At 41.5% G+C, this 14,858-nt stretch overlaps 2 protein-coding genes across 6 annotated transcripts in view; one reads left to right on the top strand and one right to left on the bottom strand.

The window, feature by feature from the left end:
- Nucleotides 1-807: 807 nt before the first annotated feature.
- Nucleotides 808-9,061, bottom strand: armc1 (armadillo repeat containing 1). Of its 3 annotated transcripts, none has more exons than XM_081717371.1 (7): nt 8,826-9,061; nt 7,894-8,092; nt 6,420-6,535; nt 5,047-5,236; nt 4,727-4,843; nt 4,570-4,644; nt 808-3,815 (listed from the first exon to the last, which is right to left on the bottom strand). In XM_081717371.1, the coding sequence occupies exons 2-7, from the start codon at nt 8,053-8,055 to the stop codon at nt 3,624-3,626; spliced, it is 852 nt and encodes a 283-aa protein (XP_081573497.1). In that variant the 5' UTR covers nt 8,056-8,092; nt 8,826-9,061; the 3' UTR covers nt 808-3,623. The 3 variants fall into 3 exon arrangements, with proteins under 3 accessions (XP_081573497.1, XP_081573494.1, XP_026860208.1); XM_081717368.1 differs by having other exon boundaries at nt 7,894-8,096; nt 8,826-9,055; XM_027004407.3 differs by having other exon boundaries at nt 6,420-6,511; nt 7,894-8,096; nt 8,826-9,041.
- A 306-nt stretch (nt 9,062-9,367) lies between these two features.
- Nucleotides 9,368-14,858, top strand: part of mtfr1 (mitochondrial fission regulator 1) — a 6,245-nt gene continuing 754 nt past the window's right edge. Inside the window, exons 1-8 of one of the 3 annotated variants that reach the window (XM_035526703.2) lie at nt 9,368-9,535; nt 9,989-10,093; nt 10,221-10,319; nt 12,310-12,440; nt 12,565-12,791; nt 12,988-13,249; nt 13,857-14,031; nt 14,207-14,858. The exon at nt 14,207-14,858 is cut by the window's right edge and continues 754 nt beyond it. In XM_035526703.2, coding sequence (XP_035382596.1) covers nt 10,058-10,093; nt 10,221-10,319; nt 12,310-12,440; nt 12,565-12,791; nt 12,988-13,249; nt 13,857-14,031; nt 14,207-14,254 — 978 coding nt within the window. In that variant the 5' untranslated portion in view covers nt 9,368-9,535; nt 9,989-10,057 and the 3' untranslated portion in view covers nt 14,255-14,858. Of the gene's footprint in view, nt 9,536-9,975; nt 10,094-10,220; nt 10,320-12,309; nt 12,441-12,564; nt 12,792-12,987; nt 13,250-13,856; nt 14,032-14,206 lie in introns of all 3 variants that reach the window. The other 2 variants (XM_027004475.3, XM_035526704.2) reach the window with 2 other exon arrangements.

The raw sequence follows: 14,858 nt of genomic DNA, 5'->3' as shown, positions 1-14,858 counted from the left end.
AACATATAACATTAATCCACCAATTATCTATTTCCAGTACAAGACACTGGAAGCTTTTTTCAACTAAGATCATTAAACAAGTCTTTTGTGGCTTGACTATATAGCACCATGCACACATTACACGTCATTTTCGAAACACATAACCAGCAAATGAAGGTCACCCCAGACGGCGTTGTCTGTAGAACATGAACAGTGACCCAGCCTGGCTCCAATTGTGCTAATTCAGTCAAGCTTGCTTTCCAGTGGGAAGCCACGAGGCAGATTGCAGTGATGTAGTCCGCAGCCTGCCCTGACTGCAGTTCCTGGCACTCACCAGCCGAAGCCCAGTGATGTGACTGCGGCCTCCTGCACATGCTCACAGCTGGCCTCTCACTCGGCTGTGCACTCAGTAACCAGGGCCAGTGTGGGTGGGGAGGGCCCCATGGCTGTTCACAGCCATCGTGATAAGGACAATAGATTTCCTGTCCTCTCCAACTTGGTTAGGATGGTGATGCTGGCTTCAATGGGGCAGATGTCTGCCCCAGGGCCCCGGTGCAGGGGCTGCAGCTCCAGCTGGGTGTACCAGCAATCATGCCTAAAGGCTGCAGGTTCCACTAATCTACTGAACAGACACTGTGGTGGCATCCACTCTGGTAACCCAAAGCATCGCAGACAAATACATTTCACTACTTGATTGACGTTTAAACTTTTTTTTTTTCCTCTCAAGTGAAAGAAATATATATATATATAAAAAAAAAAGAAAATTATGCAGTGTTTAAAACCCATGCTATTGCCATGATCAACCCCGAAAACAAAACGCAACAATGCTTTCTTTAATCTATTTAATAACAGTCCTTACTATGAACAGGCAACAACTCCCTGCAATCTGAAATAGCAAATATACACTGTACATAATAAGCTACAACAGCTAAAACTGCTACTCTCCAACAGCCTTCTTGATGTCATGGTATTTGCCAATCTCAGAGCAAAACATTTCACTGGGATGAATCTAAACAATGGTCTAAACCAAATCAAGCACAACACTACCAGAGGTGTAACAAAAATGGTCAGCGCATAACTTGTGCGTAAGAAAATGTTGCAGTTAAATATAATACTGTTGCTGACCTCATTCACTTTGTTTAAAAGTATGACACTCAAAGAATAGTGATCAACATACACTAATTTCACTCACATAATTACTTTTAAACAAATAAAAATTCAATGACCATATTGTAATTAACAATTATTTTGTTTTGTTGGAATTCTTCAGCAAAAAATACTAATTTACACAACTTTCCACCCTGAGTTCAAATCTATCTGATAATCCAACACGCTTGGTAGCCAACATTTGCTTTCTTCCTTCTGCACAGTAACTACAAGGTCAGTGTATCCATTGAATGTTTTCCATAATTAGACACAATAAAATCACAAAAACCTCTGCCCAGGTCATAACTCATATCACATGCCAATGTGGTTTGGAAAGGGGTATAGCTGACCGAATTCACAATACATCATAAAAATGAAGATGGTACACCAGATTAGTGTCTCATCATGCTGAAAATCATTTTTGTAAGAGGGACGTGAAAAGTGATCACTGCACACTGGAGATTCTGGACAGCCTGTTGAAAGGCACTCTCGCAAATCCATGGTTCATTGCCAAAAGCCATATTTGTACAATTCAGCAGCACTAGAAAATCTGTGTTGTACACCTCAAAGACTTTCGCATTCAGCTATTTCCCAGAAAATAACACTTCATTGTGGGAGATTTATCAATTCATGATGCAAGATCAGAAGTAATTACAAACCGTCCTGCCATAAGCAAGTCTTAATTTTACAAAGATTTTAAATGTGAAAGTACTTAGCTAAATGATGTAGGCAAGCATATGGCAATATGGGTATTCATTTACAGGGAAGATTTCTGCTGACATACTTTCTTTACTTGTTAGCTACATTATATTTATAGATCCAGTTCAAAACTAAAGCAATCGTCAGATACCAAAAGCAGTCTTCGCTGGTGGACTAATTTGGGCCAAGAAGAAAATTGTGTAAATAATTTTTTTTTTTTTTTTTTTGCCAGACCATTCCTTTACAGGCAATTAAGTAATAATTTCAATGTAAAATCACTTAAATAGGGAACACTGGTAAGACCTTTCCAATTGCTATGGGGCTATGCTGCCGAAAAGCCAGGCTCTGACTAAAATTATAAGATGGGGTTTTTCGTTTGGCCAAATACCAGAACTCACCCAGGCAGTGATACAACACCAATGAAGACAATGACTATAGAGTGCACATTCTCATGCTAATTGGAGTATATGGTGTAGACATGTGGTGAATTCACAGGATGTTTAAAGAAAACACTGTGGGCTAGAGGCATCAATATAGATGCTTTCAAGGTGTGGCTACCATGTAGACATAGCGGGCACTATCCATGCATATGGCAAGATGGTGGCATTTGAATTCAAGATTTGCATGTTTATGAAAGGCCCTGAATGAAGCCCATCTTATGAAATAATCAGAGCTATACCAGTTGTCAAAGACCAGAACTGTTATCCCAGGTAGGAAAACATGTGTACGCAATAGCAAAGGAAAACAAAGAAAATAAAAAATCAAAAAAATCAAAGCCATAAAGGAGAGTTCCCTATCAAAATCTTTCAAATCCAAATTCTTTTGTGATTGGTACTAGGTTTGTATTTTTTATACACATTAGGCTTTAGAGAGGTTACTACTGTGCTTGGCACACACCTTAATAGAGCTGGTTAGTGTTTCAAACAAAGCAAAAAGCATGTGGTGAACTCCCTTTTCCCGCATGCATAAAGGGAAGTCATTAGGATTACACAGGCTTGCTCATAGAGTGGTTATTAGGTTACACAGGCTTGCTTTATGATACACTACAGCAGTCAATGCTGGTGGTTCTCCAATTTCCCTTAATCAGCTCTCTGCTTTAACAAAGACTCGGGCAAATAACTGTTGCCAAGGGATTTTAAACCTTGGTATATGAATGTAAAGTTCAAAACAAGAAATAAATCTCAAATTGCATTGTAAAGGCACATGCACTAAAGAATAATGACTCAAAGAGGATAGGGAAAAAGACATTAAATGGTTACAGCATGCTTTATAAAGTCCCAACAGATTAAAATGAAATTAAAATGGATTATTAAATAAATGGCAAGAAGAGAGTAAAGATTCTAAAAATCACACTAAAGCTGAAATAAAGGGTAAGTCCATGAAAAAAAGAAAATGCTCTCAAGCCTCACGGCCAACAAGAGTACCACCATACAATACTGACCACTCAAAGCTGTCTAGTGTCAGACATGGACCCACGAGGAGAAACCCGAGCAAACTGCTCAAGGGGAAAAAAAAAAAAAGCTTCTGAACCAAAAGGGTGGGTGAGCATAAGCGCAGCTCAAGAGGAGACACATCGTCTGATGTCCATCTTTGCTGCTCTGTGGGTTGACGTCTCTTGTCATGTTTGTGAGGTTTAGGAGGACTTTACTTTGCGGTTACTGTAAACAGCAGCCTGCAGTAGTGTTCTTGCCATTTTGCAGATTGGTGATGGTTATTGCGAGTTACACAAGGAGGCCCAGCACACTGGGCTGAACTGGTGTAGGGTTGGGGTGGGGTAAGGTTCAGCGTACACCCGCAGGTCACCAGTAGAAGGAACGGGAGAGGAAGTTGGCGGCCGTGCTCAGCCAGCCAATGCCGTCCTGCATGGAGCCAAGGCGTGACACAGCCTTGTGCTGCTCATGAGATGGGCTCTCGTCCTCGGGCAAGTAGTCCGGCAAGTCCGTGTTCTGCTCCACCACCATGTCCGAATCCTCCTGGAATGGGACTATCATCTAGACACATAGCAGCAACAAGCAGTGGGCCACTCAGGAAAGCAGTAGCTTCTGAATGCAGCATGTGATCTTTTTACTTACAGATTAAGAGAACTACTAAACTACTAAATAACTCCACTAATGTTTTTATCTGAAATCTGCAAAATGTTATTTTGCGCAAGACTCTACATTAACTAAAAAGCAGCATGGCTAGTAAGAACATAACGCATTCAATTATGCCCCCTGCTGTTCGACAGAGGAAACAGACAAAGCAGTGGCCACACTCTTATGGTGATGGCCACTGTAGGTCATGACTGCGTAGCTGCAAGTGAAGAATGCCCTTCCAGTTCTACTGGAGAGGACATGGCTCATAATTACCACACAGGGACTGTTAAATTGTGTGTGTGTGCGCGTGCGTATCCAAGTCTGCTACTACAGAATGATGCAGGGGCCAGAGAGCCTATTAGTAAGGGGGAGGGGGACTGTACAAGTCTTAGGACCACACCTTCCAAAGACAGACTGGCACCTGCAACTGGCTGAAGGTCAGCTTGTGTAAGGCTCAGCCTCCACCCTAACCAGAACAGGCACAGAAATTCTGGCACCAAAACAGATTTAATGATGATGACTTTCTTCTGATCACTATCTTAATTAGTGTACTTTCACTGCCTTTCAGTTTAATACCGCAAATCGAATAGTCAGTTCTAAAAAAGCAGTCTGTTTGAGGCCCATTTGGGCACTTTTTGCTGCTGCCGACTAAGGCACTGTGTTTGCTCACCTCAGAACCATCTTCGCTCTTAACCACCTGTTGAGCTTTCATCACTTTGGTTGATGCTATGGCTGTTCCCAGGGCCTGTAGAAGCATAGCAGGTTTCAGCATAAAACTACTCTCATTTACAGAGGGTTTTTTTTTTTGTTAATGGGCACGGGCTCACCTCAGCCTTCAGGTCGGAGCGGATCCTTACCACGCACCTCTTCACAGCCATCTGGAAGGTAAAGCTGATGACGCCACGGATTTTCAGTAACGCCTCCTCACAGAGACTCCTCCGGCTCTGACACACACACACACACACACACACACACACACACACACACAGAGTCACAAAATGAAGCTCATCCCAAAATTAAAAACTACTTCAGAGTGGCAGCGGTGAGCGGAGCCACAGGAGGTAGCATCCAGGGAGGGGCGGTCAGATGCAGTTGTCCCTGCTGCCGGTTTGAGGGAGAGAGGGAGGGAGGGAGGCGGGGTCCTCACCGTGTCATCCAGGCCATCAATCTGCAGCACTACAGTCTTGGCTCGCTTGTTGCTGGAGCCCAGGAAGAACTGGGCCTTGCGGCGGCACGTGGAACCTGCCTGGGCCTGCTCGCCCTCGCTGCTACCCGAACTCTGAAGGATCTCATAGATCTCAGACGCCAGCAGCTTGGTCTCCCCTGGCGACGTGCCCCTGTAAGTGAGTGTGAGGTCAGGACAAATTGAACAGACAGCTTCATGTGAGAGCCCTAAAACAGCCATCTCACAATACCACACAAAAGGTTCTGAAGAAAAAGATTCATATAGCCATTTAGTATAAATTCAAATTATTTCTTTAGAAGATGCACACTGAAAAGGCCACTGATCCAGCAGACATGAGATGACAACCCAGATTAACAAAAGTGGGTGCATTCTCTAATGGCTAAAGACAGTCACCCTAAGAGAGCTATGTTAACCTTTAACACAGTTACACATTCCAGACAGTTGAATCTCTCCACTACCAGGTCAATCAGTTTTCAAATTATAAAAAAGGACAAGAAAAAAAATAAGTAACATGACTGGAAGAAAATATGCTCCCTAGAATAAGATGAATAATGTCTCATTAGAAGAGCTGCCCTGACTGCGGTCCCAGAAAGAGTTCTCGCTTGACTCATAAGATGACATCATATGTTACAGTATCAAGTTTAGTACACCCAGAATATGGATTTTCCTCTTAGCTTTCTATTTGACACTTTTATATTGTTCTGGGTCCTAATATTATTTTGGGCCCAGGTACATCTAGCATTGAAGTAAGGAATCTCTTTATCATTAGGTGTGAAAATCATTGGTCAGGTCTGCCATAAGTGTCCTGAGACCAGGGTACATTCTACAGAGCCATTATTCATGCTGGGCTTCCTGACCCCACCCGTGGGTGCAGGGCATAGGGAAGAGTATTACATCTATACACAAATTCAGGTCACTAAGACAGGCACACTGCTACCTGGACAGGAATCATTTGGGTAAGGGAAGCACACCTAAGGACTATTTTAGCCAGATGACCAGCAATACACAAAAACAAAACCCACTAAAAATTAGAACAGAATTAGAGCACTGAGGTCAAACTACACTAGCGAAATGTCCAACTGTTGTCCTCTCACTGCCTGCAGCCATGTGCTACCACCAGCTAAAGATGCCTGTGCCACACATTATGACATGGCTGTCTTGCCTGTGTGGACAAATTGTGCCCAGCGCACCCCCCCCCCCCCGCCCCCCCGGTTTTGGTTCAAACTAAAAGGGAACAGGGGCAGCCTTTCCACTGAAGGGCAGAAAGTGAAACACTGGCATGTGTGGCCGCTGGTGCGAAGCGCAGAGAGGAGAAGAAGAGGAGGGTGACTCACTTCTGCATGACGGTCTGCAAGCTCAGCATCATACCCAACACGCCCTTCAGCTTCTCCCTGTTGGCGCGGCATTCTGCCAGGTAACGTACCGCCTGTAAGGACATGCACACGCAGTGCTGGGGTCAAAGAGACAGACGCACAGCTTTCTAAATCCTACAGTCATTTTGTTTTACTGCATGGCTAATAACTAATAACTAAATAAATGACTCGGCATGATTTAGAAAACTCAAGGACCTCCAAAACATTTAGAAAATGTTTAAAAGTGAATTAATAATTTTTTAAAAATAATTTGAATTTAACTACAAATGAATGTTTTGTTACATATTACATTGACAAGATTGCTATGTAAATAGTGGGCAAATAAGATAAAAATGTTTAAAAGAAACAAGTAAAACTTTACAACCATATCACAATTGAGCTATATCAGGCAAAAGGGCAGCCGCAGACATTCCTGTGTATTTGGTTAACCTTGAGATAAATTTGACCTGACTGGGCACTCACCACTCTTTACTCTGGTCAAGACTAATGGATGGTCATTCATGGCAATGGTCATGAGAAACAAACGAAACAGACTTGAATTGGAATTTTACGAAATATGACTTGTCAGTCACCAACTGGTTCTTCCAACTTTTCAAGAACAGCAATTTTACATGCACCACAGAGCTTGCAGCCCTGCTCATTTTCAACACAGAACACCTGTTTCAGTATATACACTCTAAACAGAAAGAACTAGAAAAGGTTTTTCTCCCATTCAGGAAACACCAGAAGAATTTAGTGAAATATAGAAGAATGTAGTGAAATGTCATTATCGTGATCCTTTTTGTGCAGATAAATCAATAAGATTAAAATGAATCTACTGCCTATTGTCAACACTTAAAAAAACATTTTGAATCAAATAGGAAGTAATGGATTTTTACTGGCCTTCTTGGTTCACCTTCAACAACCCATTTTAAGAATAAAGAAATCTAGAACCCTGAAGGTATAATATAGCAGCGGATAAATATGTATGAAACAGTACCGACTTACTATCTAATCTGTATAATGTTGAAAAAAAAAAAAACCTGCAACTCTAACACTTTGGCAGCCAGTCATCAATGAGATCTCTTCTATAAAACCATGCCACAGTATTTCTGTGGTGTGCGACACTGTACACAAGAGCAATAACTAGAACCACTGAAGAGATTTAGTGCCAATTACAAACACAGATATAACACCAATGCCCCTCGCTGACGAGAACAGAGCAGACGGCAGCTGTTCCCAGTCTGAGGCCGTCTAGAAGTACACTCTTCAGCAAGAGTCACTTGGAATGTCTGAGCTATTTTGACAACATGGGACAGCAGAACGCAGGACAAAGGACGCAGGAACCTGCTAGGTGGAAGGGCACTGAACTCTGAGCTATGTCGATATGATACCATGAATTTGATGCATCTGACAGGGCACATTCAGACTTAAGTGTTAATTAACAGGTGCTCACCAATAAAGCAGAGTAAACAACTTGCGGGTTGTGGTGGTCAAGGAAGAGGATTAGACCTGGTAAGCATCCCTGATCTTCTACAATAGCTCGCCTGTTCAGGGGGTCTGCAGCTAAGTCCCTTAGCTGGTTGACCACAGCCAAGGCATCTGGCTCCCCACTCATGGTGTGACCACACTTTGTGCCATGTACACAAGAGAGTCTGTCTAAGGGAAATTAAATTTCAGGAAAAAAAAGAAAGAAATGTATTTATTTACATTCTTTCACAAAATAAATTATATAAGTACTGATCATATGTATAAATACAGTATAAGTAAATTCTACCTGAACGAGTATGAAACTAACAAAAAAAGTGATTACTTGTATTAAGAGCCACTGATCAAAGGCACAGAAAATGAATCTACAGGAGCGAACGATGACTAAAATAAGGATCTCTTGCGGATTGGGCGTCTGCTAACAATAACCAAAAGATTTTGGCATTCACAAAAAGGTTTGGATTGTCATTTAAATATTTACTCTGTATGAGCCAACTAGCTAGCTTGTTTTCTTAGACTCTGGCCAAGCTACACAGCGATGTAGTAATCCAATTAGCTAGCTATATGGTCGTTAATTAATTATTCCCAGTACTGACACCCTCAGTTAGCTAGCTAACTGGCTAGCTATCGCTAAACAATGCAGAGCATAGCATGACAACGTTCATCTGCCTCCTTCTTTCGCTGTATGCAGCATTAAACATTTTAAAAGTATAATTTTACATGCTTCGTCAGTAATTAGACAATTAACCTTGCCCACTCTGTTGTGGCACTGTTGTCACGCATAACCTTAGCATAGCTAAGATAGCCAGCTAGCTAGCAGCAAAACACGCCCAGGCAGGTTGCTTTTAGACTAACTCACTATCGAGCTAGCAGGCTAACGCGATTGCTAACACGCGTTACCTCGCGTTAGACGGTCCTCGCGTCTTCAACAGAGCCAAGCAGTCGTTTATTAGAGTTTATGTGATCACGTAGCTGAATGAAAACAGTAGAAATGCGCATAACTACAAATGTGACAATGACTAAACTCAAGCACGGTCGCCGTGAAAGGGCTCACGCGATTACTTCCACGTCCATGAAACACTCAGGACTTCCTGGCTTCATCACCGCTGATTGGACAACATGTCTGGCAGGACAGGGATTGCTAATTAACAAGAGAAGATTTGAGTAAAAACAAAAGTAGCATTTGGAAAAATTTAAATATCAGTTATATACTGAACGGTGTTTATTATGTTGTAACAATAACTTTATTGAGCATACTTGCTTGGGACATTTGCCTATAGAATATCAGGATGTAATAACAGTAATAAATTAATTTGGTTGGTCCATTCAACTGTTCGTCACTTCTTTTGAACCAATAGTCAACATAAAATACCTATGACAGCCCGGTTTTGAAGGTCTTCAAATCCTATTGGCTATTGTATCGTTCCGTTTCTTCTATTGCCACGGCCAATGCAAAGATCTGCAAAGATGCGGTTTCGTTAGCAACGTTACAGCTAGCTATCTAATTAATAACGTCCTTGCCGGGTATAGATGGTACTAAATTTAGTGTACTATACTGTTTGATATTTTACCGATCGATTAGTTTGAAGAACATACACAATATCTTATTAGTAAGTTAACAAATTTGAATGCCATACAGATACATATGATCATTTAATTTATCCAGTTAACTAACTTAGCTTAGGTATCTTGCTAGCTGTGGGCAGCGTAATCTGTTTCTGGGCCGCATTGCTAGCTAGCTAACGTAGGAGACTAACTAGCTAACGACCAGTGTCAGACTGTTTTATGGATGTGAACTCCTCTAATTTCAGTCTGCTTTTAGCTTTGTATTTTATTGAAAACATTTGCTGGAAGTAGGATCTCCAGTCTCTTCTCTGAATCAGGTGTACTAAGACACGAGAAGACAAGTTTAGAAAAACTAAATACTGTAGATTAGCCAATTTAGATGGTCGGATAGCCAGATAGCTACATCAATTTTCATGGATTAGCTAGGCATATATAACATGCAACAGTTACTTCTCACAAAGTCAACTAATGCTGTCTCACATAGATTGTTTTCACAGGTTGTTGGAGTGAATATGACTTCGTATAGGAGAATGTATCAAAACAGTTTTAATTGACAAGGTGTGAACATGAGTAAGAATCATGCAAGAATAGAAATGGACCTGGTGGGTTAATTTAATTGTTGATTATGTACATTGTTCGTGCTGCATGACCTAATGACTGTTAATTTAGTGTTTACAATGTCTTTTTTTTGCTGGGGAAAAAAAAAACTGAATTTGGAAAATGCTCCAGGCTTTTGGATCAGCAAAGCTTTATGGGTCATCTAGGAGTATTGTTAGAAGAATTGCCACAAACCTGCCTCTCGCCCCCTGTCCTCGTGTCCACTTTCAGGTATGGTTCAAATTGGCTTCTCACTGTCATGCAGTGGCTGGCGTTGAATGTGTTGAGGTATATACTGTGACGGTCAGTTTATTTACAAAGTGTGTGTGTATGTGTGTGTGTGTGTGTGTGTGTGTGTGTGTGTGTGTGTGTGTGTGTATATATATATATATATATATATATATATTATTAGTTGGCCATTGGTAACTCACACCAGATCCAGCTTTGTAATTGTCCAAATGGCTAATCGGGGAGAAAAAAAGCCTACTGAAAAATCTGTTCAATTCTGAAACTAATTTAATGCAGAACTGCACTGTTATTCACAACAAACCAGTGTTTGCTGGTGTTCATATTCTTCACTAGTAGCTGCCTGTAATCTCAAGATGGTGTGGTTTACTGTTGGGCAAGGATATTAAGTAATCCTTAATGCTTGTGTGTTTATGCTCATGTATACCTGTACTGAATCTATATTGTATCTATTCTTTGGTTCTTTTTTGATACACTGTTAAGATTTCCTACTGTTATTCAGTGTCTGGCTACCTTAACCTTTATCTGTGTTCTTTTTTTAATTTAACCAATGGCATCAACACAGAAACAGTATGCCTTCCTCGTGTTTCTGTGTCTTATGATTTGTGCTGACTATAAACAAAATGGCACCTAGCAGAATCTCTTGCCTATTATTAAACAAAAAATGAAAGTTGTACTTTGTCACCTTGTTTTCTCACTGCCTTCTTCTCCTCTGTTTTCCTCACTTTCCAGCTGCCCTGTCTCTAAGGAATGCAGCTTGTCTGCTTTAGGTTGGTTTATCGGTTGCCCGTCTGAAATATTTGTTGCTTGAAGTTTGGTGGATATCTTAAATGCTTAAGAAAAAAAGTTGGTTTTGTGTATGGAATGTTAATTAAATATTTTCATTACTTAAATTGGCGTCGTTAATTCCAGAACATTGCAACAGCCCCAGAAATGGGTTTTCAAAAGCAAGGTGCTGGATCTTATTGTTCTTCTTTAATTCATAGAGAATGTGAACCATTAATACTTGACATAACAAATTGAATGTTCTAAGTAATTAGTCTTGGTGAATAAGAGTTTGTATCTTAAAGAATAAAATAAAACAGTTATACCATGAAGCCAAAGTGTAAAAAAGATCTTTATGATCAAGCCAGAATTTCCCTGAAAGGTTTGTACAAAGATCGTGCTAAGGTGGTGGATTTAGTATCACTTTGAATATAGGTCTCCAATTGTACCTTAAGCACATTCATAGTAACACAAGATAATAAGATTTCAGTGTTTTTGGTGAATGAGGCCCTGGTCAACTTATGTCTGCACTTGAAACTGTTGTTTAGGTAGGTTGTTTTTGTTTTTTGTTTTTTTTTAGAAAAAGCGGCCTGTTCATTCCTGAGTAAATCCTGACTTTGACCATGAGTCACCTTGAAATACTTGGAAAGCACAGCTATGACTGTTTTTTGAACTATTGCTTGTTTTAGACATTTGACAAATTATTTATAAAGTAGTGTCACTGGTAGGCATTAACCTAGGGGATGCCAACATAGCACTGTTTAGTAAATTCCTTGCACCTTATTCATTGAGCTCATAAAGAATTTGTAAGTTGAACCAAACAAGGAAAACTAAAGTGCAATGCAGATGTTTCTTAGGACTAGACTGAGAGCCTCTGCATGGACATGCAGCAATGACCCTAACGCTCTGTAAAAATACTCATCTCAGTCAGATAATCTTCACAAGGTTCTGAAGTGCAAAAAGGAACTGCCATTTGGGAAATAATTTTGTTTTGAGCTCAATAAGGAGGTATAAATTGGGCTTAATGTTAGATTTTAGCTTTTCTGCAAACTGTTTGCACTCTAACAAAAGGCTTGTTTTGCTTTTGTTGTAACTAGGCTTAAGTGTAGTCTTTTTATTGGTTAGATGAGCTCTTTCTGCATGAAGCCTGTTGAGCAGTTTACGTGTTTTAAATTTCGCCTGATTACTAACTGTAACCGTCTCTATCTAGCTTAATTCTTTCACCATTGGAGCTGCACCCCGTGTCCCAGGTACTGTGGGAGGACAAAATGGCCTTGTAGCATCGCTTGCCGATGTAGGTTTTCTCGACCACAAGGAGAGTGATGTATCTGGCAAAAACAGGCAAGCTTTTGTTTTTAAAATAAAGTAAAACCAATGAACTATGTGATTTAATGAGTCTATGTGAAATATGTGAACTTCCTCTCCCCTTGTGATGTTCACCGTGGTGTTCACTCCCACTCTCCAGGTGGGAGGCGGAGTCAGGGCTGGCGTTCCGCTCCCAGCATTGGCAGCCCCTCAGGCGCCGGCGCTCCCTCCCCAGCTTGCATGGGGTGGTGGGTGCCCCGCAGAGCCAGGCGCTTGTCAACGACGAGGCCATCCAGAAGATCAGCATTCTGGAGAACGAGCTAGCCAAGCTCCGAGCTCAGATCGCTCAGATCGTCCAGACCCAGGAGCTGAGCACACAGTCTGCGGGTAAGAGTGCCCGCAGCCAACAAAGTTACAGTGTTTTTCTCACGTAAGCCACTTCTGTGCCGGATCATTTTATTTTCTCTGGGACAAACCACATAGCTTAGCCCCTTTGTTTAATAGCTGCTCTTGTTGTTGGCATGTATAAGTTATGAATGTCCTTCAGTGCGTCACTGAGCAACCATGCTCATCTACACAACAGGTTTGACCTCAGCTCTAGCCCCAGGAAGCCTTCCTGTACCACCACCACCTCCTCCACCACCACCTCCTCCTCCACCTCCTCCACTTCCACCTCCAGGCCCCAGCTTGCAAAGGAGTGTTTCAGCCATTGATATCATCAAGGAGAGGCGCTGTAAGAAGGCTGGGCAGCAGACAGTGGAGTCGGAGCCTAGGCAGCCAGAGATACCCAGCATGTTAGACGTGCTGAAGGACATGGGCAAAGTGAAGCTACGCTCCATTAAGAAGTGTGTACAAACATCTTGATGTGTTGCTTGCTATACTAATCCTGTTGTGCTATCACAGAAATTGAATTCAAATCTGATTTGTTCTGTTAGTTTTAAGCCTGTAGTATAAGCCGGCTGTTAAAAGGATGGCATTCCCAATTTACCTAATGCTACCCAGGATAAAAATGTTGGGATAAAAAACGTTTAAAGCAGCCACCTTGTAGTTTTGTGAAGGTTTTACTAATTCCAGTCCCCAGGAATGATCAGTCTTGTTTGATCAGAATGTAATTCTGTGATCCTCTACTGGCTTTTTGATGGTTTTTTAAAAAGTGGCCACTTGTGCACCAGAACTGAATTACTAAGTCATGTTAGAGTACATATAGGTTTCCTCACTCTGATTAAAGTGGTCAGTTCCATAAGCAGCTGCCATGTGCTGAGTCCAGCGCAGGCACCTGAAGCCAACACCGGTGTACTTGCGTTCACAGAGCAAAAAAGTTAAAATGTTCCACCTGAAATCTAATTTAAGGTTATTGGTTATTGGTTAATCAAAAGTGGTTGCTATGGCTTCCTGTCTGGAAGCTGTTGGGGTGGAGTGGTAAGTCACTAATGTGTTTGATGTGTTCTGCAGTCGCCCCAAGGAGGGCCACCCCAAACCCAAGACCAGCGAACCCACAGATGCCGCCACCCTCATTGCCGAGGCGCTGAAGCGCAAGTTTGCGCACCGCTACCGTGGCAACAGTGAGTGTGAGGGCAACTTCAGCCTCCCCCCTCAGGAATCAAAACCTCACCCTGAGGCACCTGCAGTAAGACTCTCCCCAAACATCTTTTCCTTTGCTCTTGCATCTGAATTCTGAAATGGAAAGCTGTTGTGTTGTGGTGGCATATTTTTTTGATTGTTTGTTTGTTTTTGCCTGCTGATTTGAATAAGCAACGCTTGTTTTTGCCTCACATACTACATTGGTTCTTTCCGGTCTGCAGTTCGGACAACACATGTTAAAGTCGACTGGAAAGAGGAACCTCTTCTGACTTCGGGCTTGTAAGCTGCTGTGCTGGGCTCCAGCATTGGTTACCACCACGCTTTATCCACTCAACTCGTGCGTGCGTGTACATGTGCGTGTGTGTACATACGTAGGAACAGGCACGTAGCTGCCAGTACACTAAGCAGTCAGGTTTTCCACTTGAGGCACCAGCAGCTTGTACTTATAACCAGTGGGTGTTGCACTTTGAGGAGGTTACATCTAAGCCAGTTCAAAACAGTTTATTATGCATTTCCTCACTTATGCCAAACCTTTCCAAAGTTTTAAGACTAAAGAAATGTTTGATTTAATTGTTATGTCAATTTTATTCATGTCTTAAGATGAATCTGTTCAGATTCTTGGAGGCAGTTTATGGGCTATTGATAAATACAAACCCAAGTGTGTGTAAAGTAGTCATGGATATGCCTTCTATCTAACTGAGCAAAATATTATAGAACCTATGGGATTAGTTCAGTATTGTTGCTCTTTGAATGTGCCTGTATAAAAATGATTGTGTGTCTACGACAAGAACAGTCACTTTTGCAAATTTTGTCTTAGAGTTCAGAGGCACTTGGAAACTCATTAACCTTAACTTATATTTTTTTTGGTTATTT

The sequence above is a fragment of the Electrophorus electricus genome, chromosome 1 (assembly GCF_041902795.1).
Source record: "Electrophorus electricus isolate QZ-2024a chromosome 1, ASM4190279v1, whole genome shotgun sequence".
NCBI lineage: Eukaryota > Metazoa > Chordata > Actinopteri > Gymnotiformes > Gymnotidae > Electrophorus > Electrophorus electricus.
Note: the sequence above shows the minus strand (reverse complement) of the source record. Positions and strands in the feature narration are given on the sequence as shown.

What these genes read in the sequence shown, in the direction of transcription:
- armc1 (XM_081717371.1), bottom strand. Translation starts at nt 8,055, where the DNA reads ATGAGTGGGGAGCCAGATGCCTTGGCTGTGGTCAACCAGCTAAGGGAC. An exon ending in TTGATGGCCTGGATGACACG is followed by an intron (nt 4,844 to 5,046) that starts GTGAGGACCCCG and finishes TGTGTGTGTCAG; the next exon opens with AGCCGGAGGAGTCTCTGTGA. An exon ending in AGAGCGAAGATGGTTCTGAG is followed by an intron (nt 3,816 to 4,569) that starts GTGAGCAAACAC and finishes CTATGTGTCTAG; the next exon opens with ATGATAGTCCCATTCCAGGA.